The following is a 17,361-nucleotide window of genomic DNA, read 5'->3' as shown; positions in this document are numbered from 1 at the left end:
TGTTCTAACACTGGCTACAACACCCTGTTAATGGCTCTCATGTGAGCAAGTGTCATCTGACAACCCCTAGCAACCTCATATAGCTTAGGAGCAAATAAGAATCTGTCACCATTGCCATATGGTTATCAGTTAAAAAAAAAAATGACCAGCACCAAGAAACCCACTAGATACTCTGCACTGTAATGCTTTTACTTTTAAGGACCAAGATTACTTACATTTGGCCACGAATCTGAAGCCACTGTTTTGAAAAGCGTTTTTAAAAAAGTAGAAGGGAAAGCCACAGCCAAAAAAAGTTTGTCACCGAGATGAAGTTAGTTGATCTGAATTTATAGTCCTGTGCCTATTAAAACAATTTAAGGGCAGTACTAATGACAAAAAATATCAAATAAAATACTTCTGACCAAGAAAATGTAAGCTTTTAAACAGAACAAAGGAACCTGATGTTTTGCTCAGGCAATTCCACTGCAGAACAAAGTCCTCTTCCCCATCCCTGCTTTAAAAAAGTTATCCATACATGTCTACTCATAATTCGTATCTTGCATAGCTTTCTCCCCCATCAGTAAAATTTTAGACTTGATGGCCATAGTTCTATTTCCCTTCCAGATTAAAAAGGGAAAATAACTTCGCTCACGGTCACCCAGAAATACAGCAGTAGAGTTAGAAAACACAGTAAGATTTCAAAATCTAGTGCTACATGACACCTGCTAAATAGCACAGCACCCTTCTTAAAAGGATTTTGTAATCTCAGTAAACCCCAGCCTCTAAACACTGGGCAAAAGTCAAGCAGAAAACCAAAGCAAAGTTAGGTTGAACAACTTGCTCAGTTGCAGAGGGAAGCCTATAGTAATAAAAAAAGGCTCAGTTTCAATTCCCAGAGTAGTGACAAGTACTAGATCCCAGTCACTCCTCCTCCCAAGTCAGGGGAACAAGTGAAAAGCTTTGGCCTGTTCTCAAGTTATTCAAACGACCTCGGAGAGGGAAACTCCCAGCCCTCACCTCATTGAGGAGGACTACATTAACCATCAGTGTTCCTAGTCACCTTTGAAGTGCGAATGAAACAAGCAACTGACAGCCAGGGCCCTACACCTAGACTAAGATCAGCAATTGATAGCCTTCACTGCTGTCCTATCTTTTCCTCAAACAAAAACCGAAACAAAATTCTGAAACATTCAGATAAATGTCCACAATACTTGATTCATGTCAGAGACCACAATTAGGAACTACCTCATCTGTAGATGAGTCATCTGTAGTATACTATAAATCCCAAAATACCTGGGGAATTACTATGGAAAATCTACAGAACAGTTTCTGAACACACATAAAAAAGAGAAATGCTAACCCACACATGAAAAACACCCTGAGTCCAAGGAGTAGATAATACATAAAATGGAAGACAGTGTCCTGCTCTTGCTCTCCAGACATAATCCTCTGGGAAGCAGAATTTAATCACTCTTTTTCTGGGCTATGTGACAGCATGTCCCCAGCTCTTTTGGGAGGCTATTTCCCGTCCTTCACCTCCACTGCGAGACAACTGCCTAAATGATTTCAACCCAAGATAATATTTTAGCATGAAAATTTGGGGTAGTGGAAAGAGGAAACGTGTGATGGAGTTATTTAATTAAGAAGAGTTTTCTGTAAAAGTTACAGCTGTCCATTAAAACTTAAGCACTGTTTTCAAATCTAACAGTATTTTCAGAGCCCCCTGTGAGGTTTTATTTTCCAAACTGGTTGCAGGAGCGGGCTAGAGAAGTGTAATCACACCTGCTGTTTCAGTGAGCATCTGTTTTTGCAAAACATACACTTAGCAAAATTGATAGACAAAAAAATGCCTACCACCCAGACATTCAGGATGAGTGCCAAAACACATGCTGAAAGGTGAAGTGGAATCTATTTTGAATTGCTTAATGATGAATTTCCCTCTTTCAGCCTATTGAATAGCTTATGTAGGTTCCCTTCCTCCCAATTTGAAGTATTTACCCCACACTGCTCCTCCTCTTTTTAAAACCTTGCATACGGAAGAGTTGTGCTGATGCCACACCACATTCTTTTTCCACGATGATTTAAAGTAGTCCTAATATGGTAAAGCACTACTAACCTCAGATGAACCACCTTGTTCAAGCATGATACATAGTTACTAGTTTCACACACGTTAGGCTGGATACATTGCAGATTAGTCATGCAACAAGTGAAGGAACATGTTATTTGCAGCACTGCTCTCCCTGAGTTTAGATTTTCCTGTAGAAAGAGTTCTGTCCGAGAAAAACAAAGTTCTTGATATCAGATCACTGTATAGAAAGGTTACTCTTTTTTAAAAGATAACTATATGCTACTGTATGAAAAGCAAATCAACACTGTATATATTTGTTCACTGAAAAGTTCGAATTTCACAGACTCCCTGCTTAGAGAAGGAGAAAATAATGGATTTTTGCAACGTTGGAAGCATTTTTCATAATCTTTGTTGCTAGAAAGCAGTACTATCACATGTATGCACAAAACACGACCACAAAAACCACACACACCTGACAGACGCTAGCAAACAGATCTATACTGGTTCAAGTCACCATAAATTGCACACCATCAGCTTTCCAAAAAAAATCAAGAACAGCCTATTAAACCAGTGTTTCACAACTCAGCCGACTTTCGTAAGTCTGGATTCACTGTTCATTAGCTAATCTACAAGTCAGAAGTTTGGGAGCTAGGTCTCATACAGTGCCTCAGTGATAATGTAAGCAAAAAAAAAAAAGAAAACACAAACCCCACCCCTAACGTAACAAAAAACCCAACAAGACCAATGTGTTTGAGGTAGTAAGATAAACAGCACAGAGACAGTGCTCTTACTTTGCTAGCCCCAGAAATGGAATTCCTTATTAGCAAAACAAAGAGTTCAAGACTTGTAACTGCAAAAAAAACCTGCATATATTTAATTTACTATTAAGAAAAGCATGTTTAGTTTTGCTAAACTAAGACTTTATTTAAAGAAAGGAAAGCATGCAAAATGGACGCTAGATCCATCAGCTAGTCCTTTCCTCGGTACAGAAAACCTTGCTTAGTCCTTATCTCCCCACCTTCCATCCCACTTTGCCCCCTAGCCCCCACAGCTTCTAACAGCTACGAGAGTTCACTTGATCCAAATTAAGTCAAATACTTTGCAGAAGTTGTTTCATAGGAATAATCTTTATCATTTCAAAGAACTGAAGGTTTATTTGTTAACTGAACTTTCCTTAGGGGGTTGCATTTTTCCCTTCCCCCAGGTTTATCTTTTTAAAGGCACCTCCAGTAACCACCCTGCAGCTTTCACTGGAGCCAAGGGGCTGAGCCGAACGGCAGCAGCCATGGCCAGGAGTAAGCAGCTCTGGGCCCTGTGTCTCTGCTGAGCAGCGGGGCGCAGGCCTGCTGGCTGGCCAGGCACCCCAGCTCCCAGCCCGGCACCCCAGCCCGGGTCCCAGCTGATGCATCGTTCCCATGTCACTTGTTCCAGCGGCGCCATGTGACCGGGCCCGTGTCCAGGAACGCAGCTACTAAATACAGACACTGCCAAGGCATGTCTGAGAACTGCCTCCGCCAGAAAACGGGATGAATAGAAATCTCTTATCCCACCAGCTGTACTGCCTCTGCCTTTCCCCACCTTCTCTTGCACAGAAGGAAGAGCTGCACGCTGCACAGCTGAGGGAGAATTTTGAGCAATAACGTAAGGCAGAATCTGGTATTTATAACACCGTACCAGCTCTTGTTGCATTTCAGCGCTGTATGAAAGTACTGACGGATCTCAGACCTTAGTATCTCCTACGTAAACGAGCAGGCCAGCACAGACATCGCCACCACACCTTAGGGGTGGTATCCCGAGGCATGGGTTTGGTTGCCTGCTCTTTCCTGTTCCTTTGCCTTCTTCTGTAAAGCCCTATTTTTTTTTTTTTTATTTAATAAGAAAAAGTCTGTATGCAGCTTTCAAGCCTCTGTTCAGAGAAGCAGTTTTAGAATATGAAAATTAAAAAAACATGGCTACGAAACAATACTATTTATTAGACATAAGTAAATACATCTTAATGTCAACTGATACAGAGATATGAACAACACTGTTTGGTGTTCAACACCGGTCCCTGCCCCCCTGACTCTTTTTTAGTTAACTGAAAAATACTCCCTTTGCTAAAACACACACAAACACCTTCACTTGAAGAAACTAAAAACACACGCATATTAAAAGAAACAATTTCATTACAAATTTCCTCTGCTTCTGCTATGAAAAGGCTACATTTGCAAGAAGGCTTTGTAAACTTCAGAGGACAGGGCATTCCCTCGCAAACTTTATAGCCAAACAAATTTCGGGTATGCTGTCCAGGGGTGCGGAAAGCATTGCAGATCCCCTCCTCAGCCCTGCTCTGAACACGCACTCCCACTGCACAAGAGAACGCTCTCAAGGCAGGCCAGAGGCAAGCGCAAGCCAGGGACCCCGTGCCCTTCTTCCAAGGGACACTGATTCAGAAGGGTCAGTTTCAATGAACCCAGCAGTGCACATTCAGCAGTACAGTTTCACTAGAAGAAAAAAATAAAAAATAAAAACCAAAAGTCACCTGGTTCTAGGTGCATCCTCCCAGGTTCATAACATATGAAACCAAAGACATCAGATGTGACTCCCTAGCAGTGATAAGAGCTGAAGCAGCCCTTTTTTTTTTTCCATCAGCTAACATACTATTGGTGAGCCCTCCGTAAATGGTTATGTTAAACTGTTGTAAGAGCAAGACTGTTTTTGCTTCTTTTAAAATAGAGATTGTAACTGAAAAGTTAGTCTGCAATAATCAGGAAGAGAATGAAGAAAAACTAAGTACGTATGTCGAATATTTATGAAAGTTTACCGATTTACCCAACTGGCCAGGATATGGGAAAGAACACATACACAAGAAGCGGTGCCTGGTCACCCAGAAGTTGCTATAGCATGAACAGCAAAGTCCATCGCCTGTGTCTAGATGAATGCCAGGAAATCCTGACTTAGATTGAATGAAATGATAACACAGATGGATGTAACGTCAGCTCCGGCATTTTTCACTAGTTATAGCCAAAAATATGTTTTGCTCCTCTTGTTGTTATGATAATTTGTCTATTCCATCCAAAACACTTTCCTTAACCCTCTCTTGTAGACAGCATCTACAGGTAGCGTTCCAGCAACTAGCATTGAATCTTGAAGGCTTACATACATTTATTTTCAACTTTCACTGGAAAGGGAAGGGGGACCCATGTCTTGGCACACCGTACAGAAGATCAGAGTAGTTAAATCACTCATGCCATAACACCTTCTCAGTGAAAAACACTACACACAACCAACCAAACAAGCCACGGTCCTGCAGCTGACTGGCACGGGCAAACCTAAACCTACTGCAAGACACTACGCAAGGCAGTTACGTTCTGTTTACCACCAATTGCGTAGGACTTTGAATGTATAAATAGTCATTAAGTTACAAAATAGCCTTCTGCTTAAAGCAGGCCAACTGCTCTAACTGCTTACATATGATCCCAAACATTTTCTCAAAAATATTGGTATTATATCGACTTAAAAGTTTATAGAACCAGGTTGACACGTAATTACAGTTGACCACACCCAGTACCATGCTAACATTTGGCTGCCAAGTCACAGCCCGTCAATCATGAAATATCCAGACAAAAAAAATAAAAATCACAAAAAAGAGCAAAGTGCAACCTTGTCATGCCATAGAAAAGTGCTTCACACATTGAAGAGTCAGTGATAAAAACAAAATATAATTTCTAAAATGTCAGTCACCAAGCTTATGCACTAATTATTTATTTAGACAAATTAGAAACTTTTCTCCTCAAGAAAAGGTAAGAATTGGCCCAGCTCCTCCAGTGTCCCCCCGTAAAACACTGTATAAGAAAGTCCTTTATAGTGGATCTGACCTTCTCCCAAGATGAAGTCTACCAGAGCAGATTCACTATGAGCCTTCTTAACAATTACAGATTCAGGACAACTATATTTAAAAAAAAAACAAACAAAACCAAAAAACACCTCTCATTTTCTTTTCTAGCCAAAACAGGGTCCATGGACACAACTCTAATAAAGTCTACACTCTAGCCAACTTTTAGTGCTTCAGTAACACAAATGAAAAGCCACTGTTTCAATCAGATTTCTAGTTCACATAACACCCCATTTCTGTATAAATATACAATTATTTCTTTAAGCAATAAACAAAGTTTAATTTAGAGGTTCAAGTCATCTTTGACATTCCACCCATGTGTTTTTTGCTTAAAAACAAAGAAGTCAGGCAGACATAGTATCAATGTGTACACAGGTTCATTGAGTTGACCGACTGTTTTGAAAAACCCATGTCCACTACAAAATACAGTGTTCTGTTCTTATTTTCCTCTCCACTGCATACCTACCCCTGGACTCATCATCCACTCCAGCTATTCACAGGCATTTTACAGTCACCAAGTGCCACCATAAAGCGACAAACAGAAAAAGCTAGTTTTCAAATACGTGTTATTTTCCTAGTTCCACTCAAAAGCATTCCCAAACATCTTCCTGTCTGTAAGACTGCACACAGGGACTTCTGAACACAAGACATGTAGTAGCCAAATTGTTTATAAACCAAACTGCACTCTGATCTTGTCCACAGTGGACGACTGACTTATATCCTTGAGTCTCCCAAATACTGAAGTCATCAGGTGTTACTCACTCCATAGCTTGAAATCATACGTGGAATGGTTTTAGCGCTTCGTAAGCACACTGTCTATCCACAGCCAGTGTCATAAATACCTTTATAATCAGACAGGGTTAATTTTTCCAACTGTTTAACTTGCTGTTATTTAGAAACTCTTTTAACATTTGGCAAGGCAGAGGCTGGCACTGCTGATGTTTCTGCTGGCTACCACGTAAGAGCAACCTCCCTCCAGGCTAAAAGCCAAGATTAAGTAAGAGCTCAATGCATGTCACCACAGTCGCCCGGCAAGTGAGATGAAGTGGTTACCCATTCCCAGCTCTTCATTGCAGCCCTCTCAACGCAGCTTAGAACTAGAACATGCGAGCCCTCTATAACCATTTCTGCATGAAGTTTGACAGCTTAACACAAACTACTGCAAGAGATGGTTACATTACTGACCTTTACATAGACATAACTGAGGAGGGCTCCAACACTATCCTATCAATGCTAACATGGAAGTGACAAATGTCCAGACAAGAATCAATTTCAGCATAGCATGGGAGAAGGCAATGGCATCTTGTACCACTGCAGCCATTTGCCATGACCAGAGCCTTAACGCGCACGGACTAACCCCGCTGCTGTACAGCTGGGCAAAGAGGCTTCTGCACCTAACCCATTTCTTCCTTGTGCCTGCACCAGAGGTCCCCAGCATCCCTTTCTGGCAACTTAACAGGTCTCTGCCCAGCTACTTTAACTCAGTCATGTTACATGAACGTGAAAGGAAAGGCAAGGAAAGACAGACACAAGCACTCAACTGTTCAGCAGTAGTTAGATGAGTTCATGTGTCCATGCATAGAAACACAGAAGATAGACGCAAAAATTTGTCTTAACATAGGCTAATTCCTCTGAGTTGCAGATTTTAAAAAACTTTCATAACTGTCTTCTCCAGACCAGAGAGGGCTTTAACACTACAACTTTTTATTGAAATTTGTAAAATGATCCACACTCAGTGAAAGAATAACTGTTATAAATATAAACTGCAGTACAGTTTGTATATCATTCTCTCCAATGTTTCCTTCAAAAACATAATTTAAGGTACTCTTCTGAGATTTATACCCCTGAAGCTGTGCATTCATATACTCAGGCCCAAAAACTGAGCAATTTCAGGTGGCAGATAATATCTGGATTCAGTGCAAAGACTCCACACACAAATCTAGAGCACCGAGATCATTCCAGTGACTGTTTTCTTTCATAAAAGTCAGTAAAATTAATGACAATAAAAGCCAGGAGTTATTATGTAAGAAACTTCCTGACTTCATTATAAAATATAAAGTACTGTACTACAGTAAAGTGTTCAGATTTGTAATTTGAAAGTGGTAATACCAAATTCACCTGTTAGCACCTCTATTAGGAAAGTAAATAAATATTGTCAGATTGTTTTCTTAATACAGCTGATTTCATTAGCACGCGTGAAACTCCACTGAGCACCTTGGAGGAGAAAATTTGAAGTGTATTGCATTGAGGTGAGAACACGTTTCAGAGAAAGCTCCATACTGATTCAGTAATTACATCACACGCAGTTCAAGTTTCACTTCAGCAGTCTATGGAAGGAAAATCATGAGTCAGTTTTGACAGCAGCAAGTGTGATGCAAAATCCTCATGCCCATTTATCAGTGCAATTCTAAGAATCTTACCAATACCCAGGAAGCATGCTGACTGACAAAACAGTGATAGTTTGGCTGTTGGTCATGTACAAGCACCCATACTTGCCCTAACTGAAGTGGGGAAGGCACAGGCGCTATAATTGAAACTCCTCAGTTAGCCCTCTCGGTGCCTCAGAAGAACACTTTGCCTTGTGACCTCAATCTAGTCTATAAAAACATGACATCGCTACAGTATTCGAGTGACAAACACACACAAATAGGGCAAATGGAGTGAGGCAAGAAAGACAGTGAGCACTGTTAAGATAAGGAGGAAGCAGAACAGAGAAGAACCTGAGCCTGAAGATTGAGAAGTGGAGGCAGAGCACACACAGAGATGATTCATTATAGGCAAAGGTGAACAACCACATCCATGCCTGTTAGAACAGCAGCAGTCTGACACTGTCACAGGAACTGCATGCAAGGCTACAGACACATTTGCTGCCTTCATACAAGAGGTACCCAGTTCAAAGTCCTCCTTTTCTCACTTATTCTCTCTAGCAAGCCTGTTCACCACTACTGTACAGAACTGCATTCCTCATCTTTTGCCTAAGGAGTGTACCCATGGAAACCTTCACATAGCGAATGCTGGTAATTAGGATACTGTAAGAACATTCTTCTTACAACGCTTTGTCTAAGTGGCATGCAAGATGACAGTGTGCTCTTAATCAAGGGTGTAGTTAGTACAAACAACTGTTGACAAATATAAAACACAACACATGGCTCTAAAACTGAGTCTTCTCTTCAGAAGCCATCCCTGAACATCACTAAGGTGCAAAGTAGATTACAGATGAAAGCGCAAGATCGTTAAGTGTCACAAAGAATACCTAAAGGAACAGGTACGTCACCACGGTTTGTTGCACATGTAGTCAGTATTAATTCAAAGAAGTCTCTTTGCGAAAGAAGCCCTCTGCAGCTTCAATATTACTGAAATGCCAGAACAAGCAATAAATTGCTTTTATGAAAAGTTACTCCATTTTCTGGCCCCTCTGACCCCAGCCATTTTGTCACATCTACTCTGTCTGGGCTTTCGATCTGCTGTTACTCACTGTTCAGACCAAAGCTACAGCAAAAGGCCACTACCATGCGCTGGAACACCTACATCCCACAATGTCAGTGGGATGACATGATGACTAACGATCACAACATTTTTGTCAAACCTCTTCCACCTTCCTTTCCTCTCAAGTTTTAATAAAGCTATTCTGCTCCTTCAACTGAGTTTACATAAGAAAAGTTACAAAGTTTACATAAGTTTACATGAAGCCACCATCTACTGGCAATAAAGATCTGCATCAGCTTTTAAAAAGTTTCTCTACAAATTCTGCTTTTATGCATGAATGTCCATGTTTTTCAGCCCCAAGCAGCTCTACTTGCTCACACCAATCCATTTACATCAACAGACTACTCCTCCCCTACACCATTAGTATCATTGCTTTAGACTATAGTGTATTCTGCTTTAAGTTGTGCTACTGACACAGGAAGGTAGCTCCAAGGCTTTCTGTTGCTACTACTCCCCAAATGACTTTCTACTGAGCATAGTATGGGGCAGAGTACTCACCTACCCGGTTTTGGACATGTAAACAGCAAAAGTACTGAAAGAATAAGGAATCAAGCACCTACCATCCAACTGCACATCAATTTAAGAGTCAGATGTGTAGGAAATGCACTACTAGCTGGTAATGGCACATGCGTAAGTTACTTGTAAATCAGAAATAAGACAGTCCACTGGCAAAACCCATTTGATCAGTCAGGCAAGAATGCATCTTTTCATGGAATTAAATTAAATAACCAAGGTACATCCATTCCTCTCAGAACGTCAGTAGCTTATGCATTTCCAGACAATTTTTTTTAGCCACCTGTGGCAAAAAAGAAAGAAGAAAAAAGAAGCTGGTGTCTTCTTGCAACTTTAAGAGAGAATGGGAGTTAGTATTGGCACAAAGCTAAAGGAAACCAAGAGACTGTTCAGTGACAGAAGTGGGGGGGAATCAAAGCAGCTTAAGAGGGAGATGGCCTTGGTTCCTGCAAAGCTCAAAAGCCAGAGGACCTGAGGTTTGTTTGTCTTGCTTCAAAACAGCCAGTCAAAAGACCATATTTTCAATCACTTCCTCTCTAAGCTGTTCTCTTGAGCAAGGCTGTAATAAATCTCTTTCTGCAGAACTTACTCTTTAGCTCTCATTACTGAGGAAAGGCTAATGGCAGAGCAGAAGTATAACACTGCACCTCAAGGCTCGCCTTCAGCTGTCAGTGAAGAGGAGGTACGTGGCTTCCCTGCCCCCATGCTCAAATCTGGCCCCGGGCTGCAGCACCCTTCCTACAGCATGTAAAAGAGTGACCTTCTTCCATATGTTTTTTGAAGGGTTTACAGCCAGATGTTTAACAATATTTCTATGTATGAAGACACACATGAGTGCTCAGTAGTGTTATGGCTGTATGGACGTCTACAAAGCTGCAAGAATCTCATGAGAAACCCAATTAGGCTACAAGAATTTACTGAGGAGTGTTTCATTTTAACAAAGATAAAACAAACTGACATGCAAGCAGACTCAAAGCTCACTACTGCTTTCCTTCCTTTTTCAGAAGGTGGAACATTGCCAGGCTGGTAATAAATGCTGTGAAATAATGCTTAGCGAGTAGGATCTCACCAAGCATTTCAGCGCTATGACCAAAGGAATTACTACTATCAGCTGCCAAACAAATGATCTCATATACCAAAGCTAACAAACTGTTACCAGACAGATATCCTGCAGTTACAACATGACATCCGCTCCATTATGGACACCAGAAGGAGCAACTGATACTTAAAGCTGAAGAAACAGCCCATTTGCAAGTTTCAGACAGCCAAAATAACACAAATTTTTTTTTTATAGAATCCACATAAAATGAAACTACTCCCTGTTCTACAACATTCCTTCCCTAAACATACCAATATCAAAGAAATTTCATCAGAGGTTGCAATGCAGAAATTACACCTTCAGCAGTGAAAGCAGAGTCTTCCGAAAACTGAAAGACATTTCTTCTCATTCTTACACCCCTGGATATAGGTACTTTGTTAAAGAAAAGCAAAACTATCAAAGACTGACATTAGTGTGAAACCTCAGCCCTCAATTTAAGGATATCGTCAATTTTTCATGCTGAAAAGTACTGACATGAAATCTCACTCTGGAGTCAGGTAAACACCATTACAGAGGAATTGCTATAAATTTAAGTACATTCAAACTATCTGCAACCCATACCCATTTCCCCAAAGCCATCCCCCCATACCTCACTCAAATATATGCTTAGCACTTGAGACATTCTTGTCTTGAGATACAACGTGCTTATAAAATACTCAACCCCTAAAATTTAAAATTCATAGGAAGCAGGATGCTTTGTTTCTGCAGTAATAGCTACCATGCTGCTGAGCACACGACCCTGGTAGCACTCCAAAAACCCATACAAACTACTCTAAATCAGTCTCGCTAGGGAAGTAACATTTCATAAGGAAATAAGAAATATTAAGGGAACTTAGCCACATAAATACTTTGTGTGTGAGAAATGTGTAACTAGAATTTCCTCAGAGCGTTAGAGGCTAAAAAGAAACATATTGAACTACAGTCACTCCAATGTCTCTGTTGAAAGGTTATGTGTGTGTATACGCACACATTTTTATGTATGCATTATAAACATATATACACAAACATATATATATATATTTTTAGTTAAGGGAAGCAAAAAGCGGTAGTAACATAAATGAGAAGCTGAAGATCTGTGCACAAACCTGCTTAGAGCAAATGCAGTATCATGACACTAATACCCATCTGTTCTCCAGCTGGTTTATAATTTCTCTTTTTAAAAACAAGACTTCAGATACTCTACATCTCTAACTACTACCCTTCTACCACTCCATATCTCCATTGTTTTGAAGGAAGGCACAGGCCAGTAGAAAGTCCTACTGTCCTAATAGCTCTATATTAACATCTACACCTCATGTTCTCTTGTTCACTTTGTCCTTAAACAGCAAGCAAGGGTTGTGTTTACATGAACACACAGCGCAGCAGATCCACAGAGTGAGTTAATTGCTGCTAAGGACTTGACGCCCACACTATATGTGTTCCGGGGTTTTACTTTTGACCAGCTGCAGCCTGGTCCCAGGGGCTGAATGCCCATTAGCGGTTGGAGCACACTTTCTAATTTCACTCAATCCAACAGGAATCCAGTTTACGCACCGAAGCCACTTGGCTGTGTGAGCCAAAGTGCAGTGAGTGGAGACAATTTAGAGGTTTTCTTTAAGAGAGCGCTCCTGATCCAAATTAAGATGCTAATGCTCACGCATCCAAGAAATCATTTCCTGTGGCTCCACCTTCAGCTGTAGGCACCATGTCTCTTTTTCACTTTGAGGCCATGCCAGCTCATCCTGGTAAGCAGCACGGACCTTGGAGCTTGCTGTTTTCTTCAGAGCCAAAGAGAGGAAACAGCAATGACATTTGGTCAAGATTTAGCTCCCGTTAAAGGAGAGGCGGGCAATAGAACAAGCACACACAGTACTTGTTACAGGCAAATCTTAAGCCTGGTCGATGGCCCTCTGCAACAGAACTTCTCCTGGTGTTCCTGGGAAGACTAGACAATGCAAAGCTTCCTAACAATGTACTTGAAAAAAGTTGTCAAATTAAGTTAATCTGAGGAGGTATTATCTACTAAGGAGATTTTTGGTGATTCTGCTATTGTTCAGGGTAAGGAGGGTGTGCAAATACACTCAGGCTTTCAAGACTTTCATAACAATTCAAGGTTCAGGGGCCGCTTAACAGAGCTACACACAGCAAGACACACTGAATGTGGAGTGACCTCGCTGAAAAAAACATGAAGAGGGAATAAAAATAACTAAAATCCTTAAAAATATAGGCTTGCCATTAGAACAGAAAGTGACCTGCCACTTTGTCTCTAACAGCGACCAGCAGCATATGCTTAATACAGCAGCTACCAACGGATTAAGTCTTCCATCTTACTAGGTCCAGTCACACCTCTCCCCTCAAACAGAGATTGCTGTTCAACAGAAAGTCTATTAAAAACGTGTAGTGAAGCTTCTAAGACCCAGTAAGTATGCTCCTACAGGTCATCAAAAGATCACTGGAAAAAAAGAAAAAGCATTGCAGCACATTCGAAAGTCATAAGAAAGAAGCTTAATGCAATATTAGCAGGCAAAAACCCCACCCAACCCACACAGCATTTCACCCATGTAAAATGCTTCAAATAACTTTATTAACCTTAAATTTGCCAAAAACTAATCAGATAGAGGAATGGGGGAAAATTAGGGACAAAAAGTGATGGGTACCTACAATAATATTTTAATGATAACAGGTTTTGTTTGAAGTGTCACACCATTTAAATGTTATTCAAACTGAAAACCGAATGTGGAATATCTTACCTAAGGAATAGGAAGAAGAAGAAAACAAAAACAATCCCTAATCTCACGGAATACTCCAGGTGGAGCAGTCTTACTGATCTTAATGTACGACACACTGCACAAGGAATCTGCCTTCACAGAGGTCCTTGACAAATCCCATAACCTTAAAACTAGAACTAGCAGTATTGGTCTCTGATATATAGTACTTAGGAAGATTTTAAGCACAAGGCAAAATAATAGAGTTACCTGGGAATTGCCACTCAGTTTAAATGTGGGAAAAACACTTGTTTTCTTTCAAATTAAAGGAGATAATTCACAAGGTGAATAACTGCTACAAAAAGTAAGTAACTAGCAAGCATAGCACATAAGATTTTACAGCCTCCCAAAATTCACAAGCCCTGTTCTCTCAGATGAATGCAGCACCAGTACCGTGTCCTACCACTTCCAAAGGAATCGCCTTATAGCCCAAACACCCTAATGCCATTTCGATGTTATTCCATTTTATACTACGGCCTTGCAACTTTGGCCATGCATATGGCCATGGCCCTAACCGACCATCTTTGAGATCCTAATGACTCCACGATTGTGATCTTTCATACTCGGCACTATGGCACTTTGTGGATCGAGATATTTTCCACCCCTTCTCCCTTGCCGTTCCTAGTAGTTTCAGCAGTGAAAGCCCAGATTCCAATTCAGTGCTGTATATTATCTGATCACAAGACTAGTCAACTCATGCCAAATGGATAAAGAGACACAGAACTTACGGGACATGCATGTGACCGTCACCGTGCTCACCAGGACCGGTTTGGTCTTGCGAGCAGAACGGATGCCGAGAGCAACAAAGCTCCAAGCCACCAGCCTGAGCAAAACGCCGTCCTCGAGAAAAGAGTAATAATTCGGTACCAGATAAAGATGACGTATCCAAGCCCCGAAGCCTCCACAGCCGCCCCGCCTCACTTTCCAGGACTCGGGGCACCACCAGCAGAGCGAGCAGTGACAGGGACCTGAGGCTCGGCGGGCCGCCAGGCCACGCACGTGTTTCCAGGTCACAGCCGCCCGGCCGTTTCTCGGTTTCGCCGCGCTGACGAGACCCAAAGCCGAGCCACCGCAGCAGCCGCGCACGAATGCGGGGGAAGCGCAGGCCCGGCGCCTCGCTCCCGGCGGGCCCCTCCCCGCTCGGGTATAAAACGGCCGGGAGACCCAGCGTGAGGGAACGGCGGGGAAGGGCCGCCCGGCTCCCCGCGGGCCGCTCCTCGCGCGCCCTGCGGGAACTTCGCCGGGGGGGAACCCGGCAGGGGCCGGCGGTGACGCTCCGCTCCCCCGCCGCCGGGGAAGCCCCCGGGCGGGGTCCGCCCGGAGCCGTCTCTCGAGGAGCCCGGACCCGCCCCGCCCGCGCCGCTCACCTGAAGGCGGGCCCCTCACCCGGAGCCCGGCCGTGGGGGGCCGCCGCGCTGCCGCCCCTTTTGTTGAAGAGCTTCTGGAGCAGGGTGGGGGCCATGCTGCCCGCCCCGCCCGGCCGGCGGCTCCGCCGCGGCTCCGGCGGCGGCTCAGCGGGCGGCGGGCGGCGGCGGCCGCGGCAGCATACCCGCCGCCGCGGAGCCGCCCGGCATTGCGCGGAGGCGAGGAGAGGGGAGCGGAGGAGAGGGGAGCGGAGGAGAGGGGAGCGGAGGAGAGGGGAGCGGAGGAGAGGGGAGCGGAGCGCCGGCCCGCTCAGCCGCGCCGCAGCCGGCGCCCTCCCTCCCGCCACCGGAGCGCGGGCCGCGCGAGCCCGGCGGCGCTGGCTGCTGCCGCCCGCCGGACGGGGCGCGGCGCGGCGCAACGCGAGGCGCCTCCAGCAGCCGCGCGACGGGGACGGGGACGCGAGCGCACCGCGCCCCTCCAGCGCTCCCCATTGGCTGCGCCGCGCTCCCGGCCCCGCCCCCAGCACGTGGTAAGGCGCCGGAGGCAGGCCTGCGGGGGAGGCGGGCCGGGTCCCGCGGTGGCGGTTGGCTGGGGGCGGGGCGGGGCGGGGCGCGGCGCGTGCAGGTATGTCGCTGATGGCTGGCAGTGAGCATGCGCATGCGCGTGTCGGTGACGGACCGTGTGGGGTGCATTTCGCTTTACTGCTCAAAACAGAAGTGAGGAGATGGCCGCCTGCTGCCCGGTGCCTGGTGCAGCGGCCGGCCCCTCCCGCTGCAGCAGCGGGCTGGCTGACCTCGGCTGGGGGTCGCTTCTCAGCGGGGATCGCCACTCCGAAGGCCCCCGGCCTCCTCACCCGTGAGGCCGAACACCCAGCGAAGATGTTCTTTCCACTTTTGACTCTTTACTTCCACCGCCACCACCAGATGCCCCGGTCATGGAGGTCAGTCCGCTCAGCTGAAGGTGAAGGACAGAGGAGCGAGGGTAGGGCGGTGACCGGCCACTGAAAGGCAGGTGAACAGCAGGGCATGGCTGGACAAGACGGAGGACGTCGTGGCTGACGCAGTAACTAATGCGAGTGAGGATCCAGGCGTCCAACTCCAGAAAGAAGCACTGGACTGCGTTTCTCCTGGAACGGTCTTGAGAAACTTGAGGTTGCAAATGCCATGGCTGCCACTCTGCGGCATCAGCAAGCGGCGCTGACCCGTCTCAGCAGAATCATGGGCTAAAACAGTTGTGTGACAGAGCCCGATGCCCGCGTCACCAACATTTTACAGGGTTTTATTTAGGACTGGTTGTAATCTGGTCCTGTCAGCAGAATGAGTCTCAGTTGCTGGAGCGCACTGAATGTGTCCCTGAAAAACACCTGGTTTCGTTTCCTCCACAGAACCTGGTTTGGTTCCACTCCAAATCACATCTGGTTTAGTTTAATCTGCTTTGTATGCCCAGATGCCACTCCAAAATGAGAGGGAAGGCAAAGTCAGTGAGGACAGCTGGGAGACCGGCTTTGAAAACACACTCCTGATCTGAGCAGAACCGGCAGTGTAAATGCGCCCCACGTGCTGGCTGACGCTCAGTGCAAAGTTAGTTCTCAGCATCTTCTGTTAATGCGTGTGACAGTCACTGTGGTCCTTAACTGGTGACTGAACATTAAGACACTGGTGTTCTGAAGGTTGCTTCTGAAAAAATCATGGGGAAAACACAGCAGAATCAGCAAAGGATCATGAAATAACTTTTACAGTCAGCACACGCTGTCCCACCCCAAGCGGAGTCTGGCTATAAAGAACACCTGGCAAAGCAAACGCGGCGATCTTTTGCTAACCCATGAGGGCAAAATATGAGCAGATGTAAAAAAAAAAGCCACACCATCTGTCAAGCAAAGACCATTTACAGCAAGATAGTGTTTCTACAGCCCTCACTCTGCTAGGAAATACAGGAAACAAAAATGTGGCACATGAGAATCAAAACGTTGTTTGCCATGTTCTAAGGGTCAGACTTCCTACGTACAGAGAAAGACAATGTAATTGATGGAACTTCAGTCAGAAAATGAGCCAGATTCTTAATGTAGAAATAGATGGGACTTTGTTAGAAAGTTGTCATTATATAAAAAGGATCATTCAAATCCTGGAATAGCTGAATGCTTGTTAAGTATTTCTGTGTTTCATGGTGCATAAATCTCTCTGAAGAGTCTCCTGAAAATGCAGAAACTCGGTTTTACAGCCAGGATAGGCTGGGT

At 44.2% G+C, this 17,361-nt stretch overlaps 1 protein-coding gene across 2 annotated transcripts in view; it reads right to left on the bottom strand.

Moving 5' to 3' along the window:
* Positions 1 to 15,284, bottom strand: part of FNIP2 (folliculin interacting protein 2) — a 49,837-nt gene extending 34,553 nt beyond the window's left edge. For both annotated transcript variants that reach the window (XM_075421637.1, XM_075421641.1), the window contains exon 1: positions 15,131 to 15,284. In XM_075421637.1, the coding sequence (XP_075277752.1) occupies positions 15,131 to 15,225 (95 nt within the window). In that variant the 5' untranslated portion in view covers positions 15,226 to 15,284. The remainder of the gene's footprint in view (positions 1 to 15,130) is intronic.
* Between the last annotated feature and the right edge of the window lie 2,077 nt (positions 15,285 to 17,361).

Source organism: Opisthocomus hoazin, chromosome 5, assembly GCF_030867145.1.
Source record: "Opisthocomus hoazin isolate bOpiHoa1 chromosome 5, bOpiHoa1.hap1, whole genome shotgun sequence".
In the NCBI taxonomy this organism is placed as follows: Eukaryota; Metazoa; Chordata; class Aves; order Opisthocomiformes; family Opisthocomidae; genus Opisthocomus; species Opisthocomus hoazin.
This window is presented reverse-complemented; position numbering and strand designations above follow the sequence as displayed.